The sequence below is a fragment of the Condylura cristata genome, unplaced genomic scaffold, assembly GCF_000260355.1.
Source record: "Condylura cristata isolate star-nosed mole 26May11 unplaced genomic scaffold, ConCri1.0 scaffold00022, whole genome shotgun sequence".
Lineage (NCBI taxonomy): Eukaryota > Metazoa > Chordata > Mammalia > Eulipotyphla > Talpidae > Condylura > Condylura cristata.
Window position 1 is genome coordinate 16009032 of NW_004567123.1, and position 15398 is coordinate 16024429.

General features: G+C 46.7%; 1 protein-coding gene across 3 annotated transcripts in view; it reads left to right on the forward strand.

The window, feature by feature from the left end:
• The window catches only part of SLC23A2 (solute carrier family 23 (ascorbic acid transporter), member 2), a 90783-nt gene that overhangs the window by 57233 nt on the left and 18152 nt on the right, over positions 1-15398 (forward strand). For all 3 annotated transcript variants that reach the window (XM_004687194.2, XM_012728302.1, XM_012728303.1), the window contains 3 exons: positions 7237-7325; positions 8307-8377; positions 9305-9486. In XM_004687194.2, the coding sequence (XP_004687251.1) occupies positions 7237-7325; positions 8307-8377; positions 9305-9486 (342 nt within the window). The remainder of the gene's footprint in view (positions 1-7236; positions 7326-8306; positions 8378-9304; positions 9487-15398) is intronic.

The window sequence follows — 15398 nt, forward strand, 5'->3', positions numbered from 1 at the left end:
CTTCAGCAACTCGGTCTCTAACCTGTTTGCCTGCCCTGAAGCCAGAGCTTCGTCTCCACCTCCCCCGGGTCTAGGGACCTGTACGTATGGGCAGCTTTATGACGTCTGAAGATCCCAAGTCCTGGGCTTTGAGCTCTGAACTGTTGATAGAACTTAAGCAGCATAGAAGAATGCAGTGATGACATTGGGGAAACTGGGATTTCCCATGCATTTCCTTCTGTTTGTGTGTGTGTGAGGAGTCTGTGTGCACTTCGGAACCATTTGAAAGTGCAGTTGCAGCCTGCCTGCCGGGCCCCCCCCCCCCCCCCCAGCACACTGCTGGACTGAGAGGTCGCTCTGTGCCCATTTACTGTACCTGAGCAAATCAGCAGGTGTTCCCTTACCAGCTGATAGGCAGTCCAGATTTATTTAATTTCCCAAGTCATCCTTTACTGCTCTCCCTTCTTCTCTGTGAACCCGGATCCAATCAAGTTCATCTGGTACCTTTGTTTGTTGTGTCTCTTTGGTCTCGTAACAACAGTCCTCTCCTTTCCTTGCCCATCATCACTCTGAGAGCCCAGGCCAGTCATCACGTCAGTCGTCCCGTGGTTGGCCTGCATATGTTTGAGCGTGTCCTCATGGGTGGTATTGACTTTATTGCACGTCCCCATACTTATGAGAAACTGGAAGGTGGGATGAGAGGCACCGTTGATTCAGGGTGATTATTCTTCCCAGAGTGATGCAGCAGTGAGAGTGAGCCCTTCTGCGCTGTCTTGCTAGACAGACACATGATGACAGATCACAGGTTTCCCCTCAAGTGAAAAATGCATCCACAGAGGTAGGAAGTACCTTAAAATGAAGGACAGTGGGGCCAGGGGATGGTGAGCTGGGGGCGGGCCTTTCCCCACTCCCCTAAGTAACAGCGTATGGGGACTTGGCCCGAGAGGTGACATTGTTCCTGTGTCATTTTCCAGCTGTGTGCCTTTGACCAAACTGCTTGATAACTGAACGCCCCTTTCGCTCATCTGTAAAATGGTAATAATAGTAAAATTGTTGGTGAGCATCAAGATGAGAGGATGGTCGATACTTGTTCTCTCTCTCCTGCTGACTCGGGGTGCTGGGCCTGCTGGAAGGGAAGGAGGCAGGTAGGTGCAGGTAGAGGCAGAGGGCTATAGTGGGCCAGGGCTGGGCGTCCTCATGGAGCAGAGTGTCCATGGCACACTCCCTGCCGCCACCCCAGCCCTGTCACAGAGACCGCCGGGAAGCAGCATGGGTGGGCGTTTCTCCACCCCTCCGAGGCCAGAGCACCGCCCTCTTCTCATGGGGGTGCTGCTCAGTTTTGCTCCTTCAGCGGCAGCAATGTGCTCTTCCCGATATCCTGTTTCCATGCCTGCCGAGATGCTGGCTGCTGCAGGGACAGGACTGATGCTGTGTGTACGGAGCTAGTGAATTTACTTCTCTGTGACCTTTTAAACTGACTTGTGGCAACACTGCTTTGTGCAGATCTGCCAGTGCCATTTTTCCCGTGGGTGCAGGGTACATTTAATCGAGGGCTCCACGCTGAGTTTAAACACGGTGCTGCCGTACACTTAGCACTTGACGCATGTCGTGTGAGCACAGCTTACGAAACAAGCAGACAAATCCTGTGTTGCTTTATTGAGGAGGTCTGACCCTGAGCCCCCAGGTCCTCCAAGCTGTGCCCCTCCCAGGTAGGTAGGCAGCTGGGTAGGTGGGTACGTAGGTAGATAGAAAATAAGTTAAAAATTAATTAAATTGGCTCACTGGTGGGTAAGTGGGAGTGGGACAGAGAGGGAAGGAAGGGAGTGAGATTGTCCTGGTACCTCTCTTGACACGTATTCATTTTTTCCCATCTAAATGTACAAATGTCCAATACCCAGAATCATCTAAAAGAAAAGTAAACCCTAAAATTGAAGACTCATAGAAATAATTGAGCCTCGCTGACTATATTTTCCCATTGCTAACCCTATAGAAAAAACTGGTTCACATCGTCGGAGCTTTGCATGTCCCGCGTGGGATATCTTCTCGGGACAAAACAGGAGGAAGCTTAAACTTGGTAATCTTGTTTGTGATGACGTTAGTGTCATTCTGGAATCGAGCTGTCTGATGTCATAGAACAAATGAGTAGGTTTATTGAATTTGGATGTTGGGACACAATGTATAAGGAGAGATGCACATACGGAAAGAAAGGAAGGAACGACCCAGGGACACTGGGTTAACGAAAGTGTCTGTCTGAGCCGACGATCAAAATGTGTCTCTTCCTACATGTCCCCTGTACCGGGGAAACACCAGTATTCAGATCTAAGTCTCTAAGTACGTTCTCCATGAAGATGAACCAGGGCTCCCCAGGAAGAGGTTCACTGCAGGGCTGGAGCTGAAAAAGCACAATGGGACCTGGGCAGCTGCCAGAAAGCAGAGAACGGCTCAGTGAATGAGGCACACGGGGCAGTTCTGTCAAAGGGTGGGAGTCTGCCGGGACAGGCTGCCGGGCACACTTGGAACACTTTAATTATTAAAAAGAACAGTCACGGGGGTGAATCATAGAACCGAAGGAAAAAAAGGAATCTGAGTCAGAATCTGAGTCTATAGTGTGATGGTCAAAGAAAGGAAAAGAGTTGGGTAAAAGGACAATAATAAAATATGGATGGAATGATAAAGTTGGAAAGTGGAAATAAAATATTCACATAGTCTGAGCATAACTGTGCAGGTAGTGTAATCATTACAGAAGGGGAAAGGAACTTGTAAAGTTCCAGCAGTCACCACCCAGCCGGGCACCCCACCCACTGGGGCTTCTGGACACAGCAGGCAAACTCAATATAGGAACTCGGATTGCGTGGGGGGGGTTCGGGAGGGGCTTGGTAGGAGTGGGCAGCAGTAAGCTCTTGTTATAAACTAGTAGAGAAGTCTAAGTATGGCCGGAATATTTGATTGCATTATTAAGTTATTGGCATCTCACTTAGGTGTGATAAGTGGGAGGAGTGATAGAGGATATGTTTAGTCTTAGGTCGTCTGCTAAAATGATTGGCGTGAAAGCTAGTTTCCAGCATGTGTATATATACATGCAGGTAAATAGTAGGAAAATGTTAATTGAGTAAAAAAGTTTTCTTCCAGACTTGTGTGCTCTACTCTTATTTAAATGCACTTTGGACGTACATTCCTGACCCCAGGTTCAGTGTTGAGCTGTAGCTTTTCAGAGCCATGCCCATTTGGTGTTTCTAGGAGACGGTTTTCAGCGGGTGCTGCAGTTTAGGCTCAAGTAAATGTGTTTTTAGCAGTGGATGGTTTTGCACCCACTAGATTACTTTCTTGTAAAAGGCAAGGGAACCAGGCACAGAATACACTCTTCTTCCATGTTGATTAAGTATTTGTTTTATTTGTTTACATCAAAAGATAAGAGCAAATACATTTTGCACCTTCATGGTGTTGCTTTAGGCTTTTAAGCCCTTTCAGTATCTTTCCCCAATGGCACCAGAAGAAGGCTGTAAACCCCCAGGACCTGGAGTTACCTTGAAGATCCACGCACATTTTATTCTTTACTTAAAAAACCAAAAGCCTTTTCCACATTTGCAGTTGAAATCAACACGACAATTATTTCTAGTGTAATAAGGTTCCTTTGAAAGAATTTTTTTTTAAAGATTTATTTATGCTTACAGAACTGGGGTACAGGTCAGAGGTCCAGGGGCGGCGAGAGGATTCACCAGGGAAAGAGTGGGGAGCAGAACAGGCAGATTGACGAAGAACATCGCTGAGGGGAGCAGCAGGCAGGTCAGGAGAGGTCTGTTGCACCATGTGGGTCACCTCCAGGGCGGGGATCAAACTCATGCTGAAGTGGCTTTTGATTCTTAGTGCTGTGCTTTAACCTGCTGTGCCACCAGGGAGGGCCTGAAATAATATTTTTAAATAGCACCTTCAATTAAGTCATTGAAATTTGGTGCTGGGATTGCAGTGCTGGATGAAATGGGCCCAGTTCCTGCCGCTAGGGCCATCTTGGCCCCTTGGAGAGGCGGACAGGCCAGCATGCAGGTAGCTCGTCAGCATAGCCGGCGACACTGTTGTGCAGGGGCAGCTGAGGCCAGGTGCAGGTGGACACCCACCTTGGCTGCCGGGTCACCCGAGCCGATGCTGCAGGATGAGGGGGTCCGCAGAGCATGCTATGGGGGAGCAGGTTGGAATGACACCTGAGAAGGTTTTGCAGTGAAGGTTGCATTTCCCATTCGCTCTATGTGGTCCTTTAAGAGCAGGGACCCTCCATGCTTTCCCTTGTCCCTATGGGGAGGAGGCAGAACATTTGCCCCTGGGACCTGCAACTTTTACCGCCCCCAGCTGCAGTGAAGGTTTTCAATTCTCCAGGCTTGCTGGGCCCACTGTGGGGTTTCACCCAGCAGCTGCTCTTCACTGCCTCACTGCTCCTAACCTGTGAGGCGTGATGCCTGCTTCTTTCTTTACCCCAGTGAGCACTCCTAAGATGCCCGCAGCATCGCACCGTCCATGTACCGGCCTTCCCATGTGGCCATGGCCAGTATCGCTTTCTCAGGGACTTCTCAAGGGCCCGAGCGATTTTATTCCATCACTGTAATGCTTATAGTGGGATCTGTTTCAAGCAGACACCCAAGAGATGTTCAGGAAGTGACCAGAATGGTCCCTTCATCTGGCCTGGGATGGGCAGTCTTGTGGCACCTGGCGCTCGCCTTACCTCACTCTGCGTTGTTCAAAATGTAGATTTGGGGACTCCGACTAAGTTTGATGAACCAGGAATGGGTGAGATGTGGAAATCCCCATTTTTAACCAGCACCCCCATGGATTTGTGGGAACATGGGTGTGAGTGACTTGCAGGCAGTCATGACCAGACTGTTCTGGGTTGTCGGAGAACACTCTGTAAATCCTAACAAGATCCTGGAGTATTTCCTGGAAGGGGTAGCATTTGTTTTGTGCCTCGAAAGATGAGTAACAATTGAGCATCGGCGGAGATAAACAAAGGCTCAGAGGCAAGAAACTGACCACTGCAGCGGAATGGAGGCTGGGCACTGGGTCAGGAAGGCTCGGTACCCAGGAGGAAGCCGGCATCTCCACGGCAGGATGTTGAGCAAGTAATGGCCTGTCTGGGGCTGGTTGGGGTCTTCTGCCATCCTGGGCATAGAGCCAGACGTGGGCTGTGTCATAAGGCTAGTGACTCTGCTAACTTCAACAACTTCCATCTGCAGAAACCTTCACTTCCATATTTATAATGTGCCTTTCCCTGTTGACAGCTTTTTTGCTGACTCGGCTTCATGCTGAGGAAGTGCCTGGAAAAGCAGCTCTGTCAGGCGAGGCGTCGCGTGCTTCGGCAGCTCAGGCTTTTTTGCTGATTGTGATGACCACTCCGCTTCATGCGGTCCCATGCACTTCTCGCAGCTTTTCAAGGCTGTTGGAGCAAGTCACTGGTGGAGGCCGCAGCTGCACAGCGGCTGCTTGTCGCCCCGGAGTGGCTGAAGGTGGCTGAACAGTGGACACAAAGCTGCCAAGCTGCCACATGCAGCTTCCCCAGGCCCCTTGGGAGACTTGGAGGCAGCACTGTAGGGGTTTTCTGTCCTCATGCATGTTCAGAGGACACTGGCTGCTTGGAAGTGAGTGAGCTGCTTTGCAGCTGTCCTCTTGGGGCATCTGGTTGTGGTTTAACCCTAAGATGCTTGTCCCAGACGTGCCCAGGCCATAGTCAGGCTGAGACTGAGGTTGAGGGTCCATCGTATCATCAGGAATCCAGAGCCACATCCAGTGAGTCACCGGTGCAGCACTGACCACTGTGCTGAGAGCACCACCTGGAGATGCCACTCACACAGCATTGTCCTAAGTGCATTGCTTCATATCTGAAGTAATGAAACAGATGCCCTTTGGTGCTTGTAAGGTGGCATCCGTTCCTGGTAAGAAGCGGCCTTTTCTGGTCTTTCAGTGCATTTCTGAAAAATTGTGCTTGAAGACTCCGTTGGTGGCTTGGTGTTTCCCTTTGGGTAAACATTCCCACTTTCACTTCCATTGTGATTGGCACAGTGCCCTCGGCCCCTCTGACAGGTGGTGATAATGAGTGGCACAGGCTCCGGGAATGCTCTGGGCCAGGCATCTGTGACTGAGCCAGCATCCTGCCCACACTCACTTGAGTTCACTTAATGATTAAAAATGGCCAGGAGAACAAAAGGAACTTGACCCTCCTCCGGCTTGGAGGGGTGTGTGCTGGCTCTGGGTATGGACAGCAGTTGCCTGTCTTTCTGTCACGCTGTTTCTCAGGCCAGTTCCTGTCTCACCTGGGGCAGGTCTTAGCATAGCCACACAGCTCAGGGGAGGAGGCCCAGTTCCCACTGATAGAAGGCTGGTTGGGATTTTTAAGAAGGATCTGGATAGCTGGGACTTCCCAGCCCTGAAAACAGGAGTCTCTTTATATTTTACCCCCCACAGTAATGTTGGGACAGTGATTGAATTCTCACATTAGCTACAAAGCTACCTCCATACAGTGATAACCGAAAAGCTGTAATTTTCAATGTAAAAATCACAGAACAATCTTTTGAATTTGACTTGTTGGAATTATTTGTGACATCAGCGTGGACGATCTAAAATGTAAGTGAATATGGAGTTGGAGGATTTCTGTTTTCAGTGTGAGGGAGCAGACAGATTTCAGGAAGCGCGCACAGTCTGGGTTCGTTAAGAACAGGAGGTGGAACACAAGTGTTTTATTAAGCAGAGTATGTCTACCGTTTTTCTAACTTACAGCTTTCCTTTTCCACAGTAGGTCTAATCACTAACATCTTAAAACCTATCCTTTGATTTAGAGCAGTTTTTTGCTATAAAGTGGAACAGCAGGGGAAGATAGTTTCCCTATGATAATTATGCCATACATTTGAAAGGGAGGGGTGGTGGGGGACAGAGCAAGAGCATGCACATTGATGTTTAACAAGGAGCTCACAGCTCGGCAGGAGAGCGATGCCCATATGCCTGGCGTCTCCCACCCAAAGGGGTAGGTGGCACGGGCTGGGGCTGGTGTTGGGGTGCTGGTGCTGACCACAAGATGCACCCTGGGTCTGTCTGGGGGGAGGTCGGACAGTCCAGCCTTCCTGGCACCAGATCTTTGTAGACCGGGGCTCTTTCTTCCAGGTGTGCCTACGTTTTCTCATGTGCTGTTTGTCTGTGGAAAAGACTGTTAAGCTGTCAAATGGTGAACTACCTCGGTAGTTCCTGATGCCGTGATCATGGTTTTGGTCTCGTTTCTTTTAGGTTACCCCTGTTTCAGGCCAGTGCTTTTGCATTTCTGGCCCCTGCTCGAGCCATCCTGTCTTTAGATAAATGGAAATGTAACACCACAGGTAATTGCAGTTATTTCCACATATGTCATTGGGGTCCTTTAACGCAGGTGATCTAGAAGGGAGGCCTGGCTGTGCTGCCCTCTGCAGCACTGAGTCCGTTCTGGAATCAGGCAGGGAACACACAAACCAACAAACAGCCTAGAATGCTCCAATCTGTGGATTGTGTTTCTGTCTCTCTCTCTATCCACTTGTTCATCCCTAACCCCAGAGCAAGGAAAGGCCAGAAACAACCTCATTTCTCTATGCTAATGAAATTTATAAATATGGGAACGGAACAGAAGAAAATTGGTGCTATTTTTCTGCCTCTTTCTTTCAGTGGGTTTTTATAAACCACCAGTAATCACTCTCTTGCTGCGTGACCATCCCTTCTCTGAAACATCTCTGCTTTTTACGGATCTGGCTGCTTTGGTTTTCTGCAAATGACTTTCACCTCCCTCCCCTTAGTGATGGCAAAGATCCTTAAGTAACCCCATAAGGCCAGGACAAGATCAGATACGTGATTGGAGAAAATCAGTCAGACCCGCTGTCTGTACTCTCAAAAATACTGTCACCTTTTTAGGGTCTAGGAGCAAAGTTTTCCAGCCTTCATTTCCTTCCTTGCTCCTAGGAGTTACTTTGTGACCCCTGATTTCCTTAGGCACTGGGAAGGGCCCTGTGTTTTTTTCTGTTTTGAAAACCTCAGTCGGGCAGCCCTGCTGCCGGTGTTCAGTCAGCCCCTCGCCGGGCTCGGTCTTTGAGGCTGGCACTAGTGGTGTGCTCATCACTCGGCTTACGACAAGCCGGGAGCTCAGCCGATGAGTAGCTTTGGTTAAATTAGTGAGGGGGAATCTACCTCTCAGTATGGTAAGCCCTGCTATTGAATTTTAGGGATGGGGAGTTATTAAAACAGGGAGGAAATTTCTTAAGAGTAACATGCTTCTTGCCTGTGCAATACATCATTGTTACGCCAAGAAAAATGTTGTCTTTGTTTTTGTTTTCAAGATGTTTCAGTTGTGAACGGGACGACGGAGCTGCTGTACACAGAGCACATCTGGTACCCCCGGATCCGCGAGGTAATGATGTGTCTCCTCTGCCCTGGGGCAGGTGGTACCCAGGAGGATGCTGTCGCTGGCACTCAGGCCTCCATTATTGTCAGCTGCTGACATGATGTCAACTACCAGCATTTTATTTCTATTATTAAACTAAGTTTAGAGGGCGTCACTATAAAATAAGCCACACATAAGTGCTCTGTGCAGTCCGTGTTGCCTGAACCCCCCCGTACCCCGGTTCTCCTCTCTTTGCGCCTCTGGGCGGCAGGCACCCTCTGGCCTAATCAGCCACACCCCTGGCTGGCTGGAAGGAGCCACAGAACTGCATGGCATCGTGCAGTAGAACCCCTTATTGCAGCCTCAGTGTTCCCATGTCCATGGGAAGCGTAAACACTTGTCTAGGACAGACACCTGAATGAACAGGTGTGGGAGTCCCCAGGCTTTAAGAAGGGACTGACTTCATTCAGCTTTTCCAGATTCTTTCAGATGATTCACCCTTCTTCATTCAGGCTAAGCATAGATAGGGCCTTTCTGACCCATAGAAATATTCCTTTAGATTTTTTGGTCAATGACATTGTCTTCTGGAAGTCATGCAGGGGCTCACTCTGAAAGTCAAGACTCCATACTACCGCTTCCCTCTGAGGCTGGTTTGAACGCTGTGGGCCTCGAGTAGGATGCTCAGTGTCAATGATGTCTGTCTCACTTACCAGTGGAAAAAGGCCAGCTGACTTTGTGAACAAGGTCTCTTAATATTAGTCATGTCATACTTAGGTTTGCTAGGCTCTCATCACCCCCACAGGCTTCTTTTGGGGTCCCTAGAATTTTCTAGCTATGTCATGCCTGTTATAGACTGACTTGTGGTCTTGTAGGATTTTGAGCTTGGTTGCAGGTGACAGGAGTGTGTGATGTGTACACAGCTTGTTCTCATGTTTCCACTCTCTCTTCTTCCAGATCCAGGGGGCCATCATCATGTCCTCTTTGATAGAGGTGGTCATTGGCCTGCTCGGCCTTCCTGGGGCTCTGCTGAAATACATCGGGCCCCTCACCATCACGCCCACGGTGGCCCTCATCGGCCTCTCTGGTTTCCAGGCAGCGGGAGAGCGAGCAGGGAAGCACTGGGGCATTGCCATGCTGTAAGTGTTCCCACACCACTCAGGAGTGGGCAGTAAGCCTCTCCTCCTCCCCACGACCCCACCTCCTCACCCCTGAGGAGAGCCTCTTGGAATCTTAACATTTACATGATTTTATGGGGTTTCTTTTTGTTGTTGCTTGTTTTAAAGAAGAGTCTGAGAGGTTGCTTCTATAGTTTAGCCACTGTAACTGGTGCTGCTGTGAACATAGGATGCAAGTTTCCTTTGAATTAATGCTTTTGTGTCCTTTGGGTGGGTTCCTAGGAGTGGAATTGCTGGGTCATAGAGTAGATCCATTTTTAGTGATTTGAGCGTCCTCCAAACACTTCTTCGTAGTGGTTGGGCAGTTTGCACTCCCAACAGCAGTGGAAAAGGGCTCCTTTTTCTCCATCTCCCCATGCCAGGGAAGTATTGAAGGGTTTTATGGACCCAGAGGTTGGGGAGTGGCCTGATATTAAGGTCGCAAAGGCAGATTTGGCAGTGATGTGCAGAGGACAGGTCAGAAGCTTCTGAGCTTTGGGAAGGTGACAAGGTGGTGGTGCCACTAGCTCCTGCTTTTACAAGTGTGTCACGTGGCAGCTGCCTGTGCTGAGACAGAAGAGCCACACCCTTCCAGCAAGGCTCCCAACACTCCCAGACTGGCAGGGGTCAGACGTGCTGCAGAGAGGGTCGCTCGGTGTTGAAGGGCAGAGTTGAGTTCGGCCTTCCCACGGGGAGGCTCCTTCCAGAGTCTGCTCAGTGCCAGAACCGAAAATCCATTAAAGATGTCACCCCTTTAATTACTGTCGATGAAGATAGCTAACAATTGGCTAAAATTTCTTATTATTTAAGTTTTATTTATTTATGCATATAAAAAATCGGGTGCAGGCCAGATGTATGAGGGCTGAGAGGATTCACCAAGTGGGGAGCAGACAGGCAGATGTGCTAAAATACACTGCAGAGGGGAGCAGTGGGCAGGTCAGGAGAGGTCTGCTGCGCCATGTGGGTCAGCTCCCTGGCCAGGGATTGAACTCGTGCTGCAGTGGCTACAGAGAGCTTCGTTGTGCTGTGCTTTACCTGCATCACCAGGGAGGCCCCACTTTGATAAAATTCTATATAAACAGCACCCCCCATTCTCTTCGTATCTGTAGAGCATATGTTATAAGAGTTGATCATATCTACAGGGAAATGTTCCCCAGATTCTGGAATTGTACTGATTCTGGAATCTTAACATTTGTAACACAAGAAGATTTCCAGTTGTTTTTCTTTGTGAGCTATACTGTAATTACTCATGAGCGAACTTGTGTGTCAGTACTTTATAGTGATTATATATATATATACAGTGCCATATGTGTAGATGCAAATATTTATGTACTTATAAAGTTAGGTACCAATGTGATCCTCGTTTCACAGCCAAAGAAAGCAAGGGTCACATGACTGATAAGTAGCCAGGATGGTCTTCAAAATCCATAGTCACTAGATCATACGTCATAACAGTCCTGCCTCTCTGAGATGGAACGTAGTATGTATACATTAATCCTTGCATAATTTAATCCATATAGCACCACAAATGGAGATGTGGAAATGTCGGGATCATTTTAAATTTTCTCTTTCCCTGGAGGTTCGTCAGTATTTTCTCTACATCACAGTGCTTGTGTACGTAGCATATAAGGACATTCACTCTGGAGCAGTGCAGTAAAGTCCAAGGAGGAGACATTATATTTATCGCCAGACAGTAAAATTAGAAACCAGTAACAAAAGGTTGAACAAAACCCCAAAACTGCTTATAAACTAAAAAAAAGCACTGTTATAAATAGCTTGTAGTCAGAGAGGAAACTGAAACTTCAAAATTGCTGATGATTTACAAAATGATGATGATACCAGCACTAATCACAGTCTCGAGTTGGTCTCGAGCTTTATAACTTGAAAGTCAAAATAACACACGGACTCAGAGCTGATCTTCAGAAACTAGAAAAACAGGATTGAAAAAAAAAACACCCAATGAAAGTAGGAATTTTAATAAAAACACAAAGAGCAGGGAATGGCAGAAGTTTTCATTCTGAAGCTGGTCCTATGGAAAAGAGTACATTGACAGACTTCTTAATTAAGATGAGAAAGGAATATGTGGACATACAAAGAGAAAGCCACAGATTGGGGGGCTGTCAAGTCCAAAACTAGGGGCTTCCTAGTCCTGAATTAAGAGAAGTTTCATAAAGCGAGTGGTTTTCCGGAGAAGCATAAATAACCGAAATTGACCCCACTCCACCCTGACCTCTCACGCTCTGGCTCCTCAGAGCTCCATCCTGGGCGGCCGGGGGCCTCACTTCTCCTGGGAGGTCTCTCATGCACAGCGTCCACCAGCACCTGTTCTGCCCAGACCTCTGACCTCCAAGCTTGTAGATCAGTGCCTCTCCATTTGCTGCTACCCAAGGAACCTCAAATGGGGCATGTTGTTGTTGTTTTTAAAGATGTATTTTATTTATGCATACAAGAACTGAAGTGTAGGTCAGAGGTGCAGGGGTGAGAGGACTCACCAGCCAGAGCGGGGAGCAGGACAGGTGGATCTACTGAATGAAATGCACTGCTGAGGGGGGCAGCAGGCGAGATAGGAAAGAGGGGAGAGGCCTGCTGCCCCATGTGGGTCAGCTCCCCTGCTGGATGGGATTGTGCTGAAGTGACTGACGATAGTTGATAGTGCTGAGACAACCCTTTATGCCACCAGAGAGGCCCCAAGGAACCTCAAACTTTAAAGGAAGAAAACTCAGGCTTTGATCTCCTTTGTCCCTCCCGCCCCCAACTCCTTCCCCTGTCATCCTCCTGTCAATCCCTGGCTTAACTACACACCAGTTACTAGAGATGAACCTGGACTCATCTTTGATGCTTTACACACCCTCCCTCCCCTCCTGCAGCCCATTTTCTGCCCTACCTCCAGGGCAGCTGTCCCCTGGCTTCACTGCTGCCTTCCTCGACACATCTCCCTCTCAGAGACACTTGTGTTTGTTTTCTTCTGCTTGTTTCCTGTCTGTTCTCATTCTCTAAGATTCTTGGCCATATCCCCACAAGTCTTCCTCTTCTGCGTCCTCCTTTTGAAGTCCAGTTAGACACTTGCTTGAATTCTGGAAAGCTGGTAGGAATTTATAGAATATTGAGCTTCCTCATCATGACACTGATGGGGCTGTTTCCAGCCTCAGACCACGGGGCTTCTCCCTTGAAAGCTCAGGCATCCTGAATTATTCATGGCTGTCTTCTCCCCTCCATTCAAATCCTCATTTTTCAGAAACTTCTAGACTCTCAGGCCTCCTGAATTCTCCCTATGCCTTCTTTTCCCATTTTCATCTTTTTTTCTCCATCCATGGGAACATGCCTCAACTTTTTAATAACTCCTCCTGCTGAACTTTTTAATAACTCCTCCTGCTGCTCATGATTGTTAGTTTCCAAGAACTCTTCTTTTGTCCTTGCTGTTTCGACTCCTGTCAGGCCACCTCAGCACCCCCTGAACTGGCTTATTCTGTCACAGGGCAGGTGTCCAGCAGTGCCCAGAGAAAGAGGGGAGCTTGCAGGCATGAGCACACCTCTAGCCAAGTTGGGGAGAGGTACAGTTACTGCCCAAAGCAGCACTGGGCCCAGTGGTGTCAGTGAGTCTCACATCTTTATGCAGTGCATAAACTGTTCTGGAACCTTCAGATGGAAGGGAAATGGCCCAGTTAATTTTACTGAGATGGCAAATCCTGACAGAGCTGACACACAAGAGACTGTCTGCACTGGCCTTGTCTAACTGGGGTTATGGAAATTCCTGAACTGCCTCTGATCCTTGGGCTCAATTAAGGAGTTCTGAAATCAGTTAAATTTGGGTAGTAACATGCTGAGGCTCATCATCCTTCTCTACTGTAAGGAACCTTGTGATTCTTTAAAATGCAAGTGAAAAAGACTTCAGAAACCTTACTATAGTAGACATCTCTGCACATCTTCGTGTGTGTGTGTGTGTGTGTGTGTGTGTGTGTGTGTGTGTGTGTGTGATTATTGGGAGAATGTTCCTTGGAATATGGTTCAGGAAAGTGCTGCTACAGATGATAAAACAACAATGTATAGTGTTTATTGGGAGCCCCTAGAGAAGTAAAATGTATTAATGAAATCGGTTCATGATAGATTTTATTAATAACCATGACGACCAAAAAACAAACCAAAAACTCAACCAGTACTCCTGCTATAAACTTGGCAATTTTGGATAGAAGAATCTTTCATGAATAAGATTTGAAAATACCTCAAACTTCAATGGTGAAAAACTTAATTAAGACCTGTCTAGTAAAATTAGAAATGAATATAACTATGCTCGCTATCATCAGTAATATCTGGATGTTGCCAACAGTTGTGTTGACAACATAAAATAATATGAGTCAGTAATGGAAATGTCAGGAGATGGGAATAGTGATTTGCCCTTATAAGAACTGATAGATTCCAAAGCTTAATAATTGTGCAGTATCTCCCCCCCACCCACCTAGTCATGGGTTCACTTTCTATGAGAAGATTCGATTACCCGCAGTCCATCATTGTCAAAAAATATTTTGTACAATAAGATATATTGAGACATTCCACTGAAACTTTTATTATAGTATATTGTTGTAGTTGCTCTATTTTGTAGTTATTGTTAATCTCTTAGTGTGCTTAATTTATAAATTATGCTTTACAGGTATGAACATGAAAAACAGTACAGATAGAGTCTAGTATTACAAGCAGTTTCAGGCTTCCACTGGGGACCTTGAAAGGTGTCCCCTCAAAATAGGGGGAGGCTGCTCTGTTGTGGACCTGGAGCAAGAACAGACATTGGTAGAGCAGAACAGGAGGAACAGAAAAAAAACCAAGAAGAAAAAGAATATATTGTATATGGTGACAGTCGTATTTGAAACAACTGGGGAATTGTATAGCATATATGAGATAATTATTTGGGAAAAAGTTAGATTTATACCAAATTATAACTCAAAGTGCTACAAGAAAACCTGCATAAACACTAATCATAAGACAAAAAAAAAATCCTAAAGTAAATACTGAAGAGAAAGTAGATTGATAGCTTTTACTACTGATACATTTAAAATTCTTTTAAAAAACACTGAAATTACATTATAAATGAATCAGTGAAACAAAAATATCCTAATTCAGAGTTTTTCTAGTTCAAGGAGAGAGAGTTCTGGGGGAGTATAATAAATGAAGGTTAGGATATGAGCAGTCACTTATCCAAAATGAGGAAGAAACAAATATTCATTTGTTAAAAGGTTTATCCCTCCTGGCTACCGAAATGCACATTCACAAAGAGTGGCTGTTACAAAGCCTGTTAGGGTCAGAAGTTCCTAAATCCGGCCCACAGAGGTGGCATTAGTCACATTCTTAGGGGAAGGAAAATGTGACACAGCAGTAAGCACATGACTGGTTTTTTTCCCCTAGAGAATATTTTTGGTTTACTTTTCTTAAGACTGTTTACAAACCCGTTAAGTAGTGTAGTATGCCCCCACCAGCCATTCTCAAAACAATTAAGAGAAGTCTCATTTTATTTATATCCCAACTACTTTTCAATTTTAGTCATCTGAATTTAATAGTAATTCAACAGGAGTCTAAAGGAGTCCTTCCCACCCACCCACCTAGTCCTGAAAAACCCTGTTCGTGATTATTTACTGAAAATTTCGTATTCTCCATTTTTTTTCTGTTATTATGCATAAATATAAGCATGCATGTGCTCAGTTGTGTGTGTGTGATGTTGCATGTGTGTTTCAGCCCAATAATTTTTGGGGCTCCCCGTTCAGGATAATGTGTTTAAATCTCTTTCACTCTTCGTGAAATGGCACGATGTTAAATGTATGAAAGAATCGTAGAATTTGTAAAGCCATTCCCCGCAAGGCTTATGCATGTTGTTTAAAATGCTTGCTGTTATAAACCACTAGCATAGT